This window comes from Tenrec ecaudatus, chromosome 18 (genome assembly GCF_050624435.1).
Source record: "Tenrec ecaudatus isolate mTenEca1 chromosome 18, mTenEca1.hap1, whole genome shotgun sequence".
Lineage (NCBI taxonomy): Eukaryota > Metazoa > Chordata > Mammalia > Afrosoricida > Tenrecidae > Tenrec > Tenrec ecaudatus.
Window position 1 is genome coordinate 15,418,569 of NC_134547.1, and position 20,223 is coordinate 15,438,791.

The 20,223-nt window shown below is 57.5% G+C and overlaps 1 protein-coding gene across 1 annotated transcript; it reads left to right on the forward strand.

Moving 5' to 3' along the window:
• Nucleotides 1–2,925: 2,925 nt before the first annotated feature.
• Nucleotides 2,926–14,847, forward strand: ZNF428 (zinc finger protein 428). Its single transcript, XM_075536327.1, has 3 exons — nucleotides 2,926–3,398; nucleotides 7,615–7,824; nucleotides 14,282–14,847. The coding sequence occupies exons 2-3, from the start codon at nucleotides 7,749–7,751 to the stop codon at nucleotides 14,824–14,826; spliced, it is 621 nt and encodes a 206-aa protein (XP_075392442.1). The 5' UTR covers nucleotides 2,926–3,398; nucleotides 7,615–7,748; the 3' UTR covers nucleotides 14,827–14,847.
• Nucleotides 14,848–20,223: the final 5,376 nt, after the last annotated feature.

Genomic DNA, 20,223 nt, shown 5'->3' on the forward strand with positions numbered 1-20,223 from the left:
GGACACTGATAAAGACATGGTCTGGGTGGGGGGAAGCCCCTAGCTGGAGGTCATAAAGCCATCCGTGGCTTTACAGTCAGGCATGGGGGACTCAGGAAACGGTCACAAAGGCTGCCGTCCATCCTTCACAGTTCAAGGTGGGATGACAGGAGTAGGAGTGGGCCCAAGATTGGGTCACAAACAAAATGTCAGAAGGAGGTGCTTACAATAGGTCTCACCAAGGCAGTCAGGACTGATAGTGAATGACTCATGACTGTGGGGACCCCCACCCCCAGTAAAGGGAGCTCCCTTAAGGACACACCCAGGCCAGCCCCTAAGGGAGACTGCCCCTCCCTGGGCTGGCTAGAAAAGGGTGGAGGTCATCTAACTGCCAGCTGCACTCTGCCTGTAATCTCCTGGTCAAAGGCGCAAAGGGATTTAGTGGAAGTTTATTAATCCATGGGGTGGGACTTTGCAAATGCATTTTGAGGTTTAAGTGCCATCCATAGTCTTATGCAAATACGGTCTTTAGGATTTAAACGTGATAATACAAAGTGGTGTATTTGGGCTTTCAGTATCTGACAATACTCAGTAGCTCCTACAAGAGTAACTGAGTCTTGCTTCATGGTCTGTTCTTAGTCTGGAAGCCCGGCTGAAACTTGTTCACGTAGGGCCTTAGGGCTAACCTGCTGGTATTTGAAATACCAGTGACAGCTTCTGCTAGGTTTCTGGAGTCAGTAATACCTCGGTTCTTGGCTTCACAGAATGAAAGAATTTACGCCAAAGCCTGTTTTGTAATCCAAGTGGGTTTTTATGAAGGACAGGGCGAGTTTCAGGTTTTCAGTCTCAAGGGAGTTCACAACTGGGCCCGAACAACCACGTGGAAAAGAACACCCACGCGGATAGATCTTGGGGTGGGGAGGGGGTCCCGGGAGGCTAGGAACCCAAGAACCTAGAGGCTGAGAGCAGGTGGGTCAAGAGGCTGTGGGCCTGAGTAGGACCAGAGCGGGTGCATGTGCATGCTCCCCATTGGTTGAGTTAGGCCCACCTGGGTCATGTCATGAGCTGGGCCTACTTCGGCCCTCCCAGGTGTACTTCCCACCTGGCTCAGGGGCTTGAGCATGAGCATGCTCAGTTTGGGGTCTTCATAGGTGTCTAATGGTTGCCTGATTTCTTTGCAACCTCCACTGTGGCCTTTGCAGGCATGGGAGGGACAACCCCGTCCCTAAACTAGCTACCTAACACTCCCAGTATCACTGCCACACACAAGCCACCACAGTTCGACATTGTGTAGATCTGCTGCCCAAGATCTCTTTTGAGGATTGATGAGCAAGCGTGTTACTTTGAGGACTCTGGTGCACCTGACCCGAGCCATAGTAGTCTCCATTCCCTCACGTGAAAGTTGGGCACTGAATAAGGAAGACTGGAATAGAATGTTGAAAGTACCATGGACTGCTCCAAGGACAAACCGAGATCTATGTTGCAAGATGTATGTCCAGAATGCTTCTTAGGGCAGTGGTTCTCAACCTGTGGGTCGTGACCCCTTTGAGGGTCGAACGACCCTTTCACAGGGGTCGCCTGATTCCTAACAGTAGCAAAATGACAGTTTTGAAGTAGCAACAAAAATAATTTTATGGTTGGGGGGACCCAACAACATGGAGGATCTGTGAAAGGGTCGAGGCATTAGGTAGGTTGAGAACCACTGCCTTAGAAGCAAAGATGGCAAGACTTCCTCTTACATACTGTGGACATATTACTGTCAGGTGAGACCAGTCCCTGGAGAAGGCCATCATGCTTGGTAGAGGGGTAGTGGAGAGGAAGGTCCTCAATGGGACACTATAGGGCAGAGTATAACTGCAAATTTCCAAGACTGTAACTTTTTAAAAGGCATCCAAAGCCTCATCTTTCTTCTACAGGGTGGTGGGGTTTTTTGAACTTCTGGCCTCGGAGTTGCCAGCCCAAAGTGTAACCACTGTGAAGCTCTAATAACAGGACCTGTTCCGACTGACCTCCACATGTGACTTCCAGACAGACTTAGGAACCGATCTCATTCCTCACTGGGGAACTGCTTAAGTAGTCCTAGGTAGCCAGGATCAGGTGTTCGGCATTTTTCTAAGTGCAGCATGATGCCATTAGATTGTGGAGCTGGGTTGTGGCCAAGGCTTCCTGGAAATCTGGACTGCTGAAGGACTTCTATCCGCTCATCAATCTGTGCAAAAACCTGGCTGTGAACTGGTGGCTGTGCCTCAAAAGAAAGGTCTGGCCAGCTATTTCCCAGAGGTCACAGCCATCGAAATCCTATCGAGCAGAGTTCTGCTCTGACACACAGGGCCTCCATCCTGGAGTTGTCATGGCTTCCCTTCTCTATTATGCCTGGCTTCCTGGCAGAGGGAACCCATTTCAGGCCAACCAACGGGGCTTTCATTTCCTCAAAGCACGCATTTTCTCGGCCTCTGGCTGTTCCATCTGCCAGAAAGATTCCCCTTGGAGCTGTGGCTGATTTTGGCTGGAAGTTCACAGCCTCTTAGAAGCTTTTCCTAACCCCCAGCAGGAAGCAGGCGCTGCCTTAGGGCGCCTATTCTTCACACACACCCCCCACCCCACCAGGTCACCAGGTCTGACCCTTGTCTGATCTTTGGACTGTGGCACTAACAGAGCAGGGGTTAGGTTTGTCTTGCTCACTGCAGAAAACTAAAGTACAGGGCCTGACGCTTTAAATGAAAAACCAACCAACCAACCCAAAACCTCTATTGATTCCTGGTTGCAGGGCGTAGTGGTGGTAAGGGCCTTGGCCCTAGTGACCCTTCTCCCGGTGCAAACTGGTCCCCAAGGAAGCCAAGGATCATTTTCCGCGCTAGTCCGCAGTCCTTGTGCGCAGGCGCTGTGGCTCGGGCGGACCCTTCTCCCCCCTCCCCCCAACCTTCCCCCCTCCCCCTATGCTAATCACTGCGCTCAGGAGCAGGGCTTCCACGGGGAATATGCAAAGCAACCCTTCCAGCAGGAAGCCAGCCGGCGTCCCGGGGCTAATTATGCAAATGACGCCTCCGAAGGCCGATTCCGCCCGAATTGACGACCCCCACCCCAGCCCATATTTATAAGAGGGGGGCGGCTCCAGCTCCGCACACGCAGGCGCCAGCGCCGCAGCGGTCCGTGCGCCCCGCGGACCGTACCAAGAGCCGCCGCCCAGCGAGGGGCGAAGCCCGGCAGCCCCCGAGCGGGCCTCCCCGCTCGCCAGCTCTGGGGGGCCCCTCTGCTCCGCGCGCGACAGGAACGGTCCGTTTGGACGCGCAAGCGCCCTAGCCCCTGCGCGCCCCCCAAGCGCTCCCTGCCCTCCCCGTTCGCGGCGCAGGCGCAGGCGCAGAGCCCGGGCCGGGCCTCCCCGCCGCCACCGTCCACCCGAGCTGGGGCCGCCGGCGCCGGTGAGTGTCCGGGCCGCGAGGCGCGGGGCATGCCGGGAAGCGGGCAGTGTGGCCCCTGTGCATGCTGGGAGTGACGGGCCTGTCGCCGGGCAGCTGGCCGCGGCCGGGGCCCCGATGGCTCGTGCGCGGGACCCCGTGCCCCGTTCCGTGCCTCGCGCCGGTGCCTCGGGGCATCCTGGGAAAACGGGGCGCCTAGGCCGACGTGGGAGTCGGGGAGCCGGCCTGCTGGCCGTTCCAGGCGGAGTGCATTCTGGGGAAGGACTCATCCTGGCCCTTTGGGGCGGGGGGTCGTCTGCGAGCATCTTGGCAGCGTCGCCTGGACCCGGGACACTCCGGAATGTGATCGTGGTGGGGCCAGCGGCCTCTGCGGAAGCATGGCCCCAGCGCCCTCGGGAGCTGGTCCTTAATTGCCTTTTCCAGGATTGTGGGAGCCGGTGCCTATTGTGTCCCCCTGGGCATCTTGGGAGGTGTTTGCTGTAGGCTTGGGCATTGTGGGGTGTCTGCCTTATGGAATTGGAAGGCCTTATCCACCAAGGGATGGGTCCACTAGAGGCGGGGCAGTTTTTGAAGAGGCATTCAGTGATGCTTGGCTTGGAAAAGCCCCCACCCCCCAAAAAAAAGATTAAATAAATCACTGGCATCCAGTCAATGGTTATTCATAAAGACCCCATCTGACAGGGTAGAACTGCCCTTGCCCATTTCCGAGACTAACTCTTTATAGGCGTAGAAAGACTCATCTTTCTGAGGGAGCGGCTGGTGGTTTCGAACTGCTAACATAGCAGTTAGCAACTCAGTGCCTAACCACTATACCACCTGGCCTCCTCAGGCTTGGAGAAGGGGAGGCCAAAAACCTATGGTCATCGAAATCCTGGTTGTCCCTGGTGTACATTGGGCAGTAAAATTGGACATGCATAAGGGAAAACTCTTAGCAAATACTGCCCCGAATATTGCAGGTGACATTGTTTGTTACCCTAGTGTTGGCTTGCCTGAAATTCAAAATCAGATTTTATTTGCTAAGTCTGGCCAGCCTTCTTCCGGTAGAAAGCAAAACCTTTGCCGCCCAGTTGGATTGTGATTCACAGTGACCTTATAGGGCAGGGCAAATCTCCTATTGAAGCCCTGGTGTTTTCGGGAGTTACAAATTGGACTGCTAACCATGAGGTTGGCAGTTTGAAACCACCAGTCTCTTCCTGGGAGAAAAAGGAGGCTTTCTACTCCCATAAAGAGTTACAGCCTGGACACTCACAGGGCCAGTTCTACCCAGTCCCATAGGGTGGTTGTAAGTCAAAATCTGCTCCACCGTAGTGAGTTTTGATAGGAGTTCTGGTGGCACAGTGGATTACTCATTGGTCTCCTAGCCACAGTGGTGACGGTTCAAGGCCACGAGCCTCAGAAACCCACAGGGCCAGTGGAGCTCTATCCTGCAGGGTTGCGGTGAGGCAGAGTTGACTTGGTGTGGTAGTGAGTTCGTTTTTGGAAATCTTCCCGGAAGCAGATGACCACGCCATCCTTCTCCTTGTGGCTGCGGGGTTCCAACCACTGACCTGTTGGGCTCGCAATCACTGCGCCACCAGAGCCAATTGCAGTACAACTATTAGATTCCTCAGGTGGAAATACCTCCGGTCCTCGGCTTCGCAAGAGAAAAAATTCAAGCCTAAGCCTGATTTGTGATCCAAGCAAGTTTTTATAAAGGACTGAAGTAGTTTCAGGTTTTACACAGGCAGAAAAAATGTTCCACACTCTTCCTGAAAAATGGGTTCCAGGACATTTGGTCTACTGCTCCCTTTTCAGGGAAAATAAAAATTGATTCGCCCATTGGTAGCCAACCGGACACCCCTTACTGAAGGGTTGTGGGGAGGAGATGAACCAGTCAGGGTGCAGGGTAGCAATGATGAAACATCTAAATTTCCTCTAGTTCTTAAATGCTTCCTCCCCCCCCCCCCCCACTATCATGATCCCAATTCTACCTTACAAATCTGGCTAGACCAGAGGATGTACATAGGTACAGGTAGCAACTGGAAACAGGGATTCCAGGACAGATGACTCCTTCGGGACCAGTGGTGAGAGTGGCGATGCCTGGAGGGTGGAGAGAATGTGGAGTAGAAAGGGGGAACTGATTACAAGAATCTACGTATAGCCTCCTCCCTTGGGGAGGGACAGCAGAGAAGAAGACGGGGGGGGGGGGCGCATTAGACAGTATAATATATGACAAATAATAATTTATGAATGATGAAGGGTTCATGAGGTAGGGAGGGGGAAAATGAGCAGCAGATATTAAGGGCTCAAGTAGAAAGCAAATGTTTTGAGAATGATGATGGCAACACATATACATATGTTCTTTACATATTGGATGGATGGATTATGACAAGAATTGTAGGAGCCCCCAATAAAATGATTAAATAAAAACATTGATTCGGGATCCCCCTGGCTAGTCAAACGTTTTGTGCCCTAGTCCATAACCTGGGATAAAGTGTACTCATCCGCTTTTACGGCTCCTCCCCATGGGTCCTTCCAGCACCTCTAGGAGGCAGTAGCACCCACTCTGGAAAAAGCAGCTGCTCATCTGAACAGAGTGGAGAGCCTCATCTTTCTCGGAAGGGGCGAGTGGTGGTGGGTGAGTGCAGCCAACCTTGTGGTCAGCAGTCCAAGGCATAACCACCACGCCCAGGCTCCGAAGCTCCCAGCACACGCCTGGGCGGATGTATAGGAGGTGCAGTTGATTCTGCCAAGCCAGACTGCTCACTTGTTCACCGTGGTTTTCCACCTTCAGGGAGTACCCCAAACTCACCCCACTCGTCGTGGAGTCCATTCTGACCGATAGCGACCTGACGGGAGACTAGAACTGCCCTGCGGTATTCCTAAGGCTGTAATCTTTACCGAAGCAGCCCTCCACATTTCTCTCTCCACAGCGCCACCCAGCAGCCTTTCGGTTCATGGCCAAGTGCTTACACACTGTGCCCTAGGGCTCCTTTCAGGACATACTCACTGCCATCTGATGTCTGTAGGACTGGGTAGCCCTGCCCCTGTGAATTGCCGAGACTAACTCTTTACGGGAACAGAAAGCCCTGACCTTTCTCCCGAGGATCAGCTGGTGGTCTTGAACTGCTGACCTTGCGGACGGCAGCCTAATGCGAAAGCAGGGCTCCCGCATGCAACTAAAGGGTGACTCCAGGATGGGTGCGGGGGGAGAGAAAGGAAGACGTCAGGGAAAGTTTCGGGAAAGATGCAGTGTTGGGGCTGGGAAGAAGTAGAGGGTCAGGTTTGATGTGGGCTTTGAAGGGTGGGTAGGAGCCCTCCAGGCAGAGAAGGGCCAAGAGGACATTGGAAAGAAAGTGCCAGGATGTGGAAGGACTGGGTTGCAGCAGCAAGAGATGATGGGGGCAGAGTTGCAGTAACAGCCCCTGTTCATGGACTCCCTACCACATACTGGCAGTCTGTACTTAAGAACATAACTAGATCGGTACCCCCAGGAACCTTTACTGGAGAGAGACCAATTTTATGGGGTCGTTGTATCTAGGCTTCCAGGAGGAGCCAGTGCCCACTAGACAGCACGACCCAGAGCTAGTTGTTTATTCCATGGGCTCCCCGTTCTTTGGTCTGTACAGTGGGGGCGGGGGGGGGGGTCAGGGTCTCTGTCTTAACCTGGTTCAAAGGAGACCCTGCGGCGAGCCCCTTCTCAAAAGAGCAGGAACTTGGCTGGAGAACACGTTAAGACCGCTCTGCTTGAAGCCACACTGGAGAGCGGCCGGGGCCCCATATTGCAGCCTGGACAGGCTCTAAATCCTGGGAAAACTGGGGCTGACATTCACAACCCCGGGGTCGGCCCTCGCTGTGCTTGGCTATCGAAATACTTCCTGACTGATCATTCACCCCCCCCACCCCCCAGCGATCCCTACCTGCAACTGCCACTTTGGAGCATCCCCCCAATCCCAGATGCCCCCTGCCCTAGTTCAGCCACTTAAGGGCCTTGGTTGGCCCACTTGGCACCTGCACCAAGAGCTGGGGCAGTGAAGGTGACTGGTGCCCATAAAGCCCACGGAGAAGCCAAGGTCGGGCAGGCGGGGATCTACAGCCATCTTTGTCTCCCCCGGCTGCTGCCCATCCCTCTCCCCAATCCCCCCGTGTGGCAGACCCCACAGCTGGATCTGGGCCAGGGTGGAGGGTGATATGTAAAAATGTATTGAGTCAACACGGGCCTTTTCTTTCCCCTACCCAGTATCCCTCTCAACCTGCCAACAGTCTGCGTCAGAGAAGCCCTTGTGGCCGGAGGTGTGGCTGTGGAGAGCTGGCGGGGAGGTCGGACACTGCCCAGCTGCTGCTCTCTCCTGTCTCCTGTCCCCTTCCCCGGCCATGACAGAGACCCGTGAGCCAGCGGAGACCGGGGGCTACGCCAGCTTGGAAGACGACGACGAGGATTTGTCCCCAGGTGAAGTGGTCTTCGGTTTGGTGGTGGTGCTGGCCATGGCGGCGGCGGCCCGAGCCACCTGCTGGCCAAGGACTGGGGCTCTGCTGGGGATTCTCGACGGCGAGGGGCTCCAGGTCTCGCTGGGGGTTCGGGCCTCACTGGGACTCCTCGCCCTCCTCGAGGGTCTCTTCCGGCTGCACTGCCGGGGTTTTCTGGCCTGGCTGTGTGTGCCCTCCTGGCTGGAGGTGGTAGACTGGCTGTGGCCTTCTGCATCCTTGGGCATCCTGGAGCCGCTGCAGCCTCTCTTGGGGCTGGGGGTCCTAGACCGGCTCTGAGGGCGCTCCCTGGTGTTGGGTCGAGCTGGCCTGTGATAGCGTCTCTTGATGGGCATTCTAGATTGGTCGGGGCTGCTCCCCTCGCTGCTGCGTCGTCCCCCTGTGCTGGGCTCTCTCCACCTGCGGGCACTTCGGGATGGGCTGCGTGCCCTGGATCTGCTGTGGTACCTCCTGCTGCTGCGGCTTCTGGGCCAGCGGGGGCTTGTTGCGTAGTCGTCGTCGTCGCTGGAGCTGCTGGACGGGCTCTGCCTCCGTCGCTCCTTCCTGGGCCGTCTCAGGGAGGTTCGGCTTGGCCCCTTGCTGTGGGTCCCAGACTGGCTCGAGGAACTCTCCCGGGCGCGGCTTCTGCTCCGACTGCTCCAGCTGTGGTTTCGGTTCCAGCTATGGCTTCTCTTCTGACTGTAGCTTCTTACCCTACTGGGGCTCCTGGACCAGCTGGGGTTTCGGGTCCTGCTGTGGGTCCTAGACCCGCTGGGACTTCTTACCCTGCTGGGGCTCCTGGCTCGGTTGTCACTCGTGGTCCCACTGGACAGCTTGGGTGGGCTGTAACTCCTTTCCTCACTGGGGGTGACCATCTGACCCGAACTCTTGGCTCTCCTTGGTGACAGCGGAGACTGGCTGTAGCTCTTCTCCTTGGTGGCAGGCTTCGTGGGGCTGTAACTCTTGGCCCTGCTGGGGACGGCGGCCAGCCCGGAACTGCTGCCCATCCCTGAGGCCCCTGGGGGGCTGTTGCTCTTCTCCCTGCTCGCCGTCCCAGACGGGCTGGCGGTCCTGGCCTGAGTCCCGGTTCTGGGCCGGCTGTGACTCCTGGCCCCGCGGTGTTTGTGCTGGGCAGTCGGCGTTCTCACCCTGCCGCCCGGGCCCACTCGGGCCCTGGGTGTTCTCACCCTGCTGGGGGTGCTGGCCCTGCTGGGTGACCTCTGGGACTTTCGGCTTCCCCTCCTGCCGGGAGTCCGGCCCCTGCTTTGTGCGCTCCTCTGTCGGCGGCGCCTCGAGCCACCGGCCTTGTTGGCTTTGGTGTCCGTGCTGGCCCTGCTGGGGGTCCTGGACTTGCTGCCGGGCTGCTTAGAAGGTGGCTTGGTGCCTGCTGACCGGGTGAACTTGGAACTGCTGGGGCTCACGGTCGAGTTGGGCCCCGAGGCGGCACCAGGAGGCTGAGGAGACATGGTGGGCACGGATGGTCCAGTGGATGCTGGGGACATGTTGGGCTTGAAGGTTCTCCCAGGAGGAGAGGGCCTGGTGGGCGTGAAAGGGCTGGGGACCCCAGGGTCACAGTGGACACAAAATACCTGGTAGCCGGGGGCAACCCCCTGATGCCTTTCCCAGGCCAACTGGGTGAAGTCATAGTGGGCATTGAAGACCCTGCAGGGCAGTAGTGTGAAATCAGAGGCAGGGCCTTGGCCAGGGACCCGGGCTGTTTTCCCTCTGGCCTTGTCCCCTTGCCGCCGGGGCATGGAATTAGGGAATTCCCAGCTCTTGCTTTGAAGGGGATCTTCAGTGTGCCGAGAACAAACCCAGACAGTCACTGCCCAGCTGGTCAGGATGTGAGGGCAGCACAGGGGCCTGAAAGGAGGGACAGCTTGCCCTAAGCAAGAACAGAGGCAGACTCCCAAGAGTGGACTCTTGGGGCCGCCCTTGACCAACCAGCTACCCAGCCTGTGCTGGGCAGGAAGGGGAACCTTAAGAGGGGCCTGATCTGCCCTGCTGCGGGGTCTTAGTTTACAACTGCCAGCACCAGCACCATGACAGGCTGTATAAAACCAAAGTCTGGGGCAGGCTTAAGCTTTAATTTCAGATTTTTGGACATTGAGGTAATTCAGTCAGAGAAGGCGTCATCTGTTTTAGACTGACCAGTAGAGTGCAGCAATTACTACCCCTAATTGACTAGTTAAGAAAACACGTGCGAAACTGCTTGCTAACCACCACTGGACAATGCTGGCGCCAGAAGTTTTTTTAAATTTAAAGAACAGCAGCACTGGACTGTCCCCAGTCCCTGGCCCCATAAAAGCCCAGGGAACAAAGAACTCAGGGTTGATTCCCTTTTGGACACTGGGTCCCCGCTGCGCTGGGCAGTGGAGGGAGGGAAGCCCTAGCTCAAGCTAGAAAAATAAACTTTTGCCGTTTTTGCATCTCAACTGGTCGCAATTCTTCCCGTGCGCCCAAGGTGAGCTCGCGTTCCCTTCCCCAATCCAACAATGCTAGGGATCCCAGTCTCACTCGATGCAGGGGGAGGTGGCTGTTAGGTGCCCTGGAGGTGGTTTCGATGTACAGCGACCCTGTGTTTAACGGATAAAGCACCACCCTGTGCCAAGCCATCCTCCTAATCAGAGCTGTGCCGAGCCCATCGTTCCTGCCGCTGGGCCAATCCATCTCTTGGACGGTCTTCCTCTGTTTCCTTAAGCTTCTGTTTCACCGAGCATTGAGTCCTTCTCCAGGGACTGGTCCCTCTTGATTATATGTCCAGGTAGGTGAGGAGGCCAGAAGTCCAATTGTAAAGGACCCAATTGAGGAAGGCCCGCTCTCTCTCTCAATGTTGGGGGAAAGTCCCTGTCTCCTTTCAGCATCTGCAGGCCCCCTATTTGAGGAGCCTTTGCGGCAAGAGGGGGTTACTCGTTGGGCAAGGTCAGTCGTTCAAACCCGTGAGCAGCTCATCTGGAGGGAGATGAGGCTTTCTACTACAGGCTTAGAAAACCGCAGGGGGGCTGCCATCTTGTGTGTGGCGGGAACTGTGTGTCTGGGGGGCTGAAAGGTTATAGAACAGCTCGTCGTTTGAGAGAGGTCCTGGGGGAGCAGTGAGGGAGATGAGGGGTCTGAGAAAGGAGGTCGGTGCCTTCTCACTTCAGAGGAAACATTTTTCTGGCCTCCGTCTAAGCGCTGGCTAGAGAGGGCGAGAAGTTGTGTTGGTAGGGGTGCCAAGCTTTGGCTCATTCGTCCAGGTGGCGCCTTGGGGGGTTGGTGGGTGGGGGTTGCTCTGATGCCTGATTAACATCGATCCTTGGTTACGGGGGCTGATCTCTGACTTGGAAAGATTCTGTTACTTTATCTCCCGGACTGACAAAAGAGGATGACGCTAGAGACGTGGCTGGTGATGGACGAAGGGAGAGGAAGATGTCTTTACCACTCTTCTCAGCTTCAGAAGCGGTCTCTTCATCATCTGTCGCTCGCGCGGGAGAGATGGCACTTGTAGGCGATTTTCCCAGTCGTCAGCCTTTGAATAAGGTTTTTTCGGATGGCAGTGGACGTCAGGTTTTGCGCTTGCGTTCCTGAAGCTTTTTTTTTTTTTCTGGGGGTGGGGTGAGGAAGCTACATTAAAGTCTGCAGAAAAAAAAAAAAAAAAAAAAGAAAACCGCAGGGGAGGTTCCACCCTGCTCTGTTGGGTCGCTGTGAGTCAGAATCCACTCAGCGGCAGTGAGTTTGGGATGAGGCAGGGCTTTCCTTGGAGATGGCTGTCTATCCTGGCCTCAGCCTTCCCCTGGATCTAGAACTTTCTCAGTACAGGGACTCCAGGACTCCATTCTACTCTTATTTGTGCAAGTGAGTGCCCCTCATCCCCACACCACAAGGACACTCCCCAGCATTGGATCAGGACAGTGATAGGGGATGGAAGGACGCGCTGCCTTCAGTCCTTTTACCAACTTCCTTTACCAGTGGCCACACCATGTTCATATCACATCATTACGTAAGCACACACGCCTCACTGAGAGCCTCAGCCCAGCCACGGGGGCACATGCTGGGGAGGGGCGGGGGTGCAGGTGGGGGCGGTACCAGTCCATCCCGAACAGTGTGGCATTGGTCATCGCTCTGCTAACACCCGGATTGTGCTGTCGGATCAGCTTCCTTCGGAATGGGCAGGCACTCGGCTCTCGCCCAGGGGCTTGACAAGGTCGCCCTCTTCCAGATTGCTTGGCACTGCGGCGCCCAGGTGTTGAGACATTTCCGTGAATGTCCTGCAAGTGCCCAGTGCCTTGCTCCGCTCCACAGTGCCCTCAGTGCAGCTTGCACTTGGGCCTTCGGTACCTGGGCTTCTTGAGCGTGCGCTTCCTCCTGAACCGGCTTGGAGGCTGACCATGCTAGGAGCCTGCAGGACCCGAGATCAGGGCAGCATTGGGGGAAATCCTGGAGGGAGCTGGAGTAGACACTGCTCCCTGGATCCACAGGGAAAGAGCACTGGCTTCCTGGAGGATGAGCCTGTGCTGGGTCCTGGAGGATGAGTAGGAAGGAGGTTACCAGGCAGACAGCAGGGAACAGCATGTCAAACAGAGGGAACAGCCCTTGCCAAAGCCTCAGCCAATGGTGGTTAAAACGCAGGGAGACGGCCGACTGAGGCAGGAGCAGGTAGAGACAGAGAGGGGCAGGGGGGGGAAGTCATGCCCTGGGACACTCCCCAGCAGACTCAGGGCAGGGACAGAGAGACCATTAGAAGTTCCTGACTTCCGAGACAGGGAGGGAGGGAGGGGAGGAGGGAGGCCCTGTCCTGGAGGATGATGAAGGGATGGCACATGAGGGCCCAGGAAAGGCTTGTCCCATGGAATGAGGTGCTGTTGGCCGTCCGTGCCAGGTACTACTGCAGGAGACACAGCTGAGAGCCAAACACTGTCCCTGCTCTCTGGGACACGCAAGTGCTTGTATGAGGTGCGGGGAGCCCGGTAGGGAGGGCTGGGGAAGGGCTGCTGGTGTGCCAAGTGGCTCAGGGGGTAGGTGAGGGTGAGGGGCTGGGCGTGTCTGCAGAGGGGGAAAGACAAGCTCCCAGCTGGTGGCTGCACACCTGCGCCTGCAGCCTGCAGGTGTTAGCAGCATGGAGCCCAGAGTGGTTTGTAGGGTCAGGGGTGAGGTCAGAGAGGTGGGCCCTTTTATTAGGACCTTTCTGGGCTGCTGGGGGAGAGATGGAGGCGGCGTTGGGGCCAGCCCCGGCACAGGGGAAAGCTGTCCTGGCCTGTCTGACCGCTGCTGTGGGCAGTCACCCTCACCACGGCCAGCGCAGAGGGTTTCTCCCCCACTGCAGCTGAGGGACCCCGATGCACTCCCTTGTCTGTCGTTGGCACTGTCGGGGCCGTCACGCCTTGTGGCTGTCTTCCTGAGTGACTTTCCCAGGGTTCTTTGCGAACTGTCCCCTGCAAGGTCAGCAGTTCGAACCTGCCCACCTCAGGAGAGGATTCATGGTCTTGGAAACCTGAGGTGGCCCTGACCCCTCCCGTGGGCCCCCGATGCGTCACTCTGTCGTATAGGGCATCGACTCAACGGTACTGGGTCCAGGCATCTAGCAGGGACGGCGGTGGGTCAGTGGGAGACTCCCCACGGGTGAGCCGCGGGTTCGATTCCTGGCCAGTGCCCCGTCAGCCAGCGGAGGCTGGCGGTCGCTGTGTGCGGAGCAGGTGTCGGTGGAGCCTCTGGCCAGACTCGGACGCCCCGGAAGAAAGGCCTGCTTTCTGAAACCACTGACCCCTGGTCTGCCGCCAGCCAGTCCTGGGGAAGGGGCGGGGCCAGGCAGTGTCTCCTCCCACCCCGGGACAAAGTGGGCGGGGTCTTTGTCAGTTTGCTGCCAGGCAGCTGGTTCCTACCCAGGTGTTTGCTGAGTAGTACCGCTCCGTCCTGGTGTTTCCTGGGCTGTAATCTCCGCAGGGGCGATCGCCACCCCTTTCTTCCACATCACTGCAAGGCAGGCCTGGTGCACCAGCCCCTATCTTACTTCGTGCAGGGCAAGCCATCTTTGCCCGCCTACCACTAAGCACCCGACTGGCACCGAGCCCATGCCATCTCATAAGGACCCCACGGGGCAGGGTAGAGCTGACCCCTCTGGGAATCCGAGGCTGTGAATCTCCAAGCCTCTTCTTCTCCTTTCTGAGCGGCTGGTGGTTTCGAACCGCCGACCTTGGGGTGAGCAGCCCCCTGAGTCACCACCGCGCCACCCGGGCTCCGGTATTGTGATGACGGGGGGTTAGTGGGAAGGCTAGTTCTTCGTTGCTGGGGTGTTGGGGTGCAGTTCTCCCACAAGACACCCTTCGCTTGACACGTGTTGAGCATCTGCTGGGTACCGGGCCTTGCGTGCTGTGGTGGGGCAGCAGGGGGCTCGGGGAAGGGACAACTGGGCATGGTCTTCTGGCCTCTGATGGCGCTCTCTCCCCACACCCCCCTGCCCCCCCCAGGCCCCGAGCACTCCTCGGACTCCGAGTACACCCTCTCAGAGCCAGACTCGGAAGAGGAGGAAGATGAGGAGGAAGAGGAGGAGGAGACCACGGACGATCCCGAATACGATCCCGGCTACAAGGTGAAGCAGCGCCTGGGGGGCGGCCGAGGGGGTCCATCCCGCCGAGCCCCGCGAGCAGCCCAGCCCCCGGGCCCAGCGGCCCAGCCCTGCCAGCTGTGTGGCCGCCCTCCTCTGGGGGAGGCCCCCCCAGGCACCCCACCTTGTCGGCTCTGCTGCCCTGCGACAGCCCCCCAGGAAGCACCGGCCCCGGAAGGCAGGGTCCTCGGGGAGGAAGAGGAAGAGCCCCCGCGGGCTGGGGAGAGGGCTAGGGAGGGCCGGCCAGCCGGACGCCGGGAGGAGGACGAGGAGGAGGAGGACGAGGAGGAGGACGAGGAGGACGAGGACGAGGAGGGCTCCTACCAGTGTACGGAGTGCGAGGACTCCTTCGATAACCTCGGGGAGCTGCATGGCCACTTCATGCTACACGCCCGCGGGGAGGTGTAGGCGGAGCCAGGGCGGGGGCGGGGGAGGAGGGGGGGCTGGGGGGGTGTCTCGATGGTCGCGGCGGATGGGGCACCCGCCGATCTGTGTCGTCTCAGTAATAAAAGCCAGACTCCGTGTGTGTCGGTCGGTCCAGCGTGTGAGTGTGCGCGCGCAGGCGCGCGTGTCTGGACGTGCCCCCCACCCTCACCCCAACCCAGTGCCCATAAGCTGGTCCTGGCCAACACGGCACCCCCTGCCTGTGCTGTCCTCGGGGAAACTCGGGCTGGCCCGTGCCAGGTGGGCAGGCTGGCGGCAGGACCACGTGGGCCCCCAGATGTAAGCACCCCAGCCTCACAGTGGCGCTGGGAGGGCCCGCGGGGAAGGACCCACTCCAGGGCGCTCTCCTAACTAGCCCTTCACCCTCACCCCCCCAGCCCCCACCTCTGGAAGCCGCACAGATTGTTTCTGTTTCCTGCCTTCCCTGGGCCATGCATCACGTGGTCACTGCTGGCTGATCGGGGCGTTGAGGCAGCCCCCCGCCCCCCCCCATTGCCATGCAGAAGCAGAAACCTGCTGGCTCTTGGAGGGCAGCTCAGCGCCCCCCAAGACTCCACAAAGAGATTGTAATTGTAATTACAGCCGCGCTTCCTGGGGGCCCTGCTGACTCAGGGAAGTGGTGCGTCTAGGAACGCCACCAAAATAGACCTGTGAGGAAGGATGTGAGCCCAGCCGCAGCCTTGTGCTTCCACGAGGCCGCCTCCGGCTCCCCAGAATAACTCAGAGGCTGAGCCGTGGTGCCTCCTGCAGCAAGTGCCCCTCCAGTGCCCGCTGTGCGGTCCCAGGGACTCCTGTCCTGAAGGAGCCTGCAAGGCGGTCAGGAAGGGGTGCTGTGCAGATGGACCGTCCCCAAACCAACAAGGTGGAACCCTTGGAGATGGTGACCAGCCTGGAGGGGGGGATGGATCAGTGAAGCAGAGCAGGGAAGACGGGCCGGGCCGCCCTTTTACAACAGGGCCACATGGATGGTGGTGGCTGGCGGTTAGGGGCCATCGAGTCTGCTCTGAGCCCTATGGACCGCATACAAAGTGGGCCCCAGCCCTGCCTGGCCCTGCACCCTCCTGTGCTCCAGCCCATTGTGGCAGGCGCCCTGTCAGTCCACCCTCACTGAGGGTCCTTCTCCCGGGACTGGCCCCTCCTGATAGCGTGTCCAAAGTACGGGAGATCAAGTCTCACCATCCTCCCGGTACTTCAGGACCAGACGCCTGTCATCTTCGGGCCAGCCTTAGGTCTGTCTTTCCCAGCACCCGCATTCAGATGCCTCCGTTCCTCACCAGTCTCCCTTCTTCACGGCCTAGCTTTCCCAGGCATATGGGTGAACGGAGATACCGCGTCCTGGGTCAGACGCCCCAGCTCTGGGTGGACAAGGGTTATGCAGTGGGCTGCTAAGGGCAGGCAGGGTCAGCAGTTCGAAACCACCAGCCTCTCCAAGGGTGAACGACAGGGCTGTCTACTCCCAGCCAGAGTTTTACAGCCTCGGGAACTCACAGAGGCAGTTCTGCCCTGTTCTGTGAGTTACCTTCGATTCGATGACAGTGAAGTTTGTTTGGGGCTGTTTTGTTTTCCATGTCGGGTCAGGTGCACTGTAGTTTTTGGTGACTGCCAGCCAGCTGCGGGCTGGGAGCGGCCTCACCCAGGCGTAGTGCAGGAGGAAGACTGGAGAGCCCGGTCCATAAGACGAAGGCCGCTGGGGGCACAGTTCTACTCTGAAGCCCACAGCATGGTCCTGAGTGGGCACCGTGACAGGGCAGCAGCACCCAGTCCTCCCTGAGAAGCCCTGCTGGTGGGTGGGGAAGAACACTCCAGGCCAGAGAGGGGCCGGAGCTGCGCCCGGATGTCGCGGGGGCCGGAGGAGCCAAAGGAAGGGGAAGCTGGAGCGATGAGGCCGAGGGTGGCAGAGGGGTGGGGTTTCCACAGCCCCTCAGGACGTTGCCTCTTGTTCTGAGGTGGGAAGCGTTCACTCACTGAAGCTGGGCACCGAAGCCCCTTCGGAAACAGAAGCCCAGCTCTCATGTTAGCCACCACCTGCTGAGCCTTAGCTGCTGTTAGGGTTCTCTAGAGAAACAAAACCCGAATGCTAATAAATTTATATATTATTTATACAGATAGATGTATAGCATAAGAAATAAACAGGTAATTAAATTCTAAAGCAATACAAACGGCTCAGTGCAACTCACTCCCATGAGACAGTTGTGAGACACTGGCAGTCCTTCATGTCCTGAGGGCCACCGGGTAGACCTCTGTAGAGCAATTCAGGCTATCCAGCCACAGGCAGCAAACAGCAAGGCAGGTCACCAACAGTCAGCCAGATGACAGGGTCTGACAGTCCCCAGTTCAAGAGAGGTAAATTCCAATGGGGTGGCGAAGCAGGTCTTGAAGGAACTTCAAATGACAGCGACACAGTCCACAGGTTAGGTGTCCCACAGGTGTGTAGCTTGAAAATTGAGACAAAGAACAAGCAAGGCAGCCGCACACTGGTCCGATGATCAAAGAGCAAGAGACAAGAAAGGCGAGGCTCATGGAGCCATTTCTCTCTCTGCCCTTCAATGAATCCCACTTGTGGTTGTCGGCCAGGTTGGCAAAACTAACTACCTCAGCTGCCTCATACGGACCAGGTGCTTTATGTGTGTTGACCCAGAGAAGCTTGGCAGCTCAGAGCCTCCAGCAATAGGACTTGCCTTCTCGTCAGGAAGCGGACCTGAAGTGCTCTGTACAGACGGTCACTCCAATCCGCACGAGGAGGGGACTGGTCTTTGTTTACTCACCCATCCGAGAATGGATTGAGCACCTACTCCATGGCAGGCCCCATTCTGGGAGCAAAACACCACCCTTTGCGCTGGGAGAGACAGGGCAACCACGGGTGTCAGTAAATGCACACGGGATCTAGGAGATTAGAAAGTATGAGTGATGTGGAGGCAGGGCAGGGTGGGGCTTTAAACAGGGTGGTCAGGGACGAGGTCACAGCCAGCAGAGCAGAGCTGGCGAAGCTGGACGGTGCTGCATGCAGGGAGTGTCCCAAGGGGACAGCAAGTGGAAAGGCCCAGAGCTTGTGAGGAATGTGTCCAGAGGAGCACGTGACCCCCGAGGCTGGGCCAGAGAGCCAGGCCTAGGAGGCCATTGTGTAGGGACTGCTGAGGTGGGAAGTCCATAGGACGTGAAATTTGTACCCATTTCCTAGGGTTCTCCGTGTGATGTAGACCGGGCTCTCCCAATAGCCCTCTGTGACTGTCATTCTATCCATTTGCTGGCCTAGTGCGTTAATGTGTCTGCTTGCTAACCACAAGGTCAGCAGTTCAAAGCCCCAGCCGCTCTGAGGGAGAAAGATGAGGCTTTCTGGTCCCATAAAGAGTCACGGTCTCAGAAGCCCACAGGGGCACATCTGCCCTGTCTTATAGGGTCCGCATTGGCTGGAAATGATGCAGTGGCAGTGAGTAACAGGGCCTGAGACAAGCGCCTCTTTCCATACCCACCCTTCTCGCCCTGGCAGCTTTGCATCTCTCTTCCCGCCCGCCATTCTAGCCCTACCGCTCACGGGCAGGGCTTAATGGAAGTCCGCTCTGAAGGGTGTTGGGGAGACCTTGGCAGACCGAGAACCCTTGGCATCCCAAAGCAGGGTGGCTGGCGGCTGCCAGACCATAAATAGTGGGCATGGCCAACGGGCCCTGGCCCAGCCTCTGGGTGAAGCTGGCTCGGAGGTGTTGGGCAGGAAGCAGCGAGGCCATCGCCACGGTTCTGGGTAAGGACACATTTTGAGAAAGAACTGCCTGCTCTCCAGTTAATGCCAACTCAGAGCCACCCTATAGGGACGGGTAGCACTCTCCGTGTGGGTTTCCCAGATGATAACTCTTTACGGGAGTTAGGGCCTCCTTTCTCTCTCGGAGCAGCTGGGGGTTCTGAACCGCTGACTCCGTTGGGTGAGCAGCGCAGCGTGTGACCGCTACGTCACCAGGGCTCCTAAGGACATAGATCATTCCTGACGCTGGTGAAGAGTCCTAGGAAGAAAATCGATCCTCATGACTGGGGGTTGTCAGTGCCGAGGAGGCAGAGTTGTGGGGTGAGAGCACCCCAGGTGGAGGCCACAGCAGGTCACGAGCCCCAGGCAGCGGCAGCCAGCTGGGGGTGGGTGGTTGGGCCTAACGGAAGGGTAGTGAAAAGAGAAGTGATGGTTAGTGGGGGCTGGTCAAAGGTTGAAGAGTAGCTAGGCTTCAGGAGTTCAGAAGGGGCGCCCTTGGGGTTTGACTAATGTGTTGGGCACAGTTCTCTAGAGAAATGAAACCTGGCTCTTACGATTTTATATGTATATATGTAGGTTTATACAGCGAGAAGGAATATAACAGCTGGGTTAGTCTACACAGCAGTACAGATGGTTCAGTTCAACTCACTTCCATGGAACAGTTAATATACTGAAGTTCTTCAATCGCATGGGCTGCCGGGTCCAAGGCCAAGGAAGCAGATGGCAAACAGTCTGTCCACAGGCAGCACGGCTGAGTCCTCCCTTAGGCAAGGCAAACAGTCTGTCCACAGGCAGCAAGCAGCAGGGTGGGTCAGCAACAGTCAGTAGCTCTGGAGCTTATTAGCAGAGCAGGCCCAGATGGGATATTGAAAGCAAGCAATGCATGGGGACAGGATCTCAAGCTCAAGGGCTGTACACACCAGCAGCATGACAAAGCAGGTCCTGAAAAGAGCCTCAAGCTCTAACATGATCCACAGGTTGGCCTGGCCCGCAGGTAGTGTAGCTCACAGGCTGAGGCAGAGAACTAGCAATAGTAGCAACTCACACACTCCAACACTTTCCGATTGCCAGAGCAAGGGAGGGGGCAGGTCTGGCAGAGCCATTGTCCCCTGTCCTCCAAACGGTGACCTGATTAATCTCACATGTCCCTATTGGCCAGGTTGGCACAATAAACCTGGAAGAGTGTGTGTGGGGGGGTATCTCCGAGGGTCACAGGTAAGTGTGAGGTTTCCATTGGTCACTCGGGTGGCTGTGGCCCAAGGCAGAGGTGGGGGACATGAGCTGTCATTTCCACATCACCACACCTCTCTGGTCTTGGGGATCTTAGAGCAGGGAATGGAGGTTAAGGGGGTGCCGGGCTCAACCCTGATGCTTCCAGTCACTCCAGCAAGGAGGCCTAGGCTGGCCCTGCCCAAATCCCACAGCAGCCATAGCACCACTGCAGGGTTAACAGGGACTCAGACACAGCAGGCTTGTCCGAAGGTGTCTTCCCCCCACACACACACAAACAGTGGCTGCCTTAGACTTTGAGCCAATAGGTCGCATCTTTTCCGACTGCTCCACCCTGTGGGCCTTGGGAGCATCCGAGGACAAGTCAATGAAGGAGCATGACTGTGCTCCAATAAAAC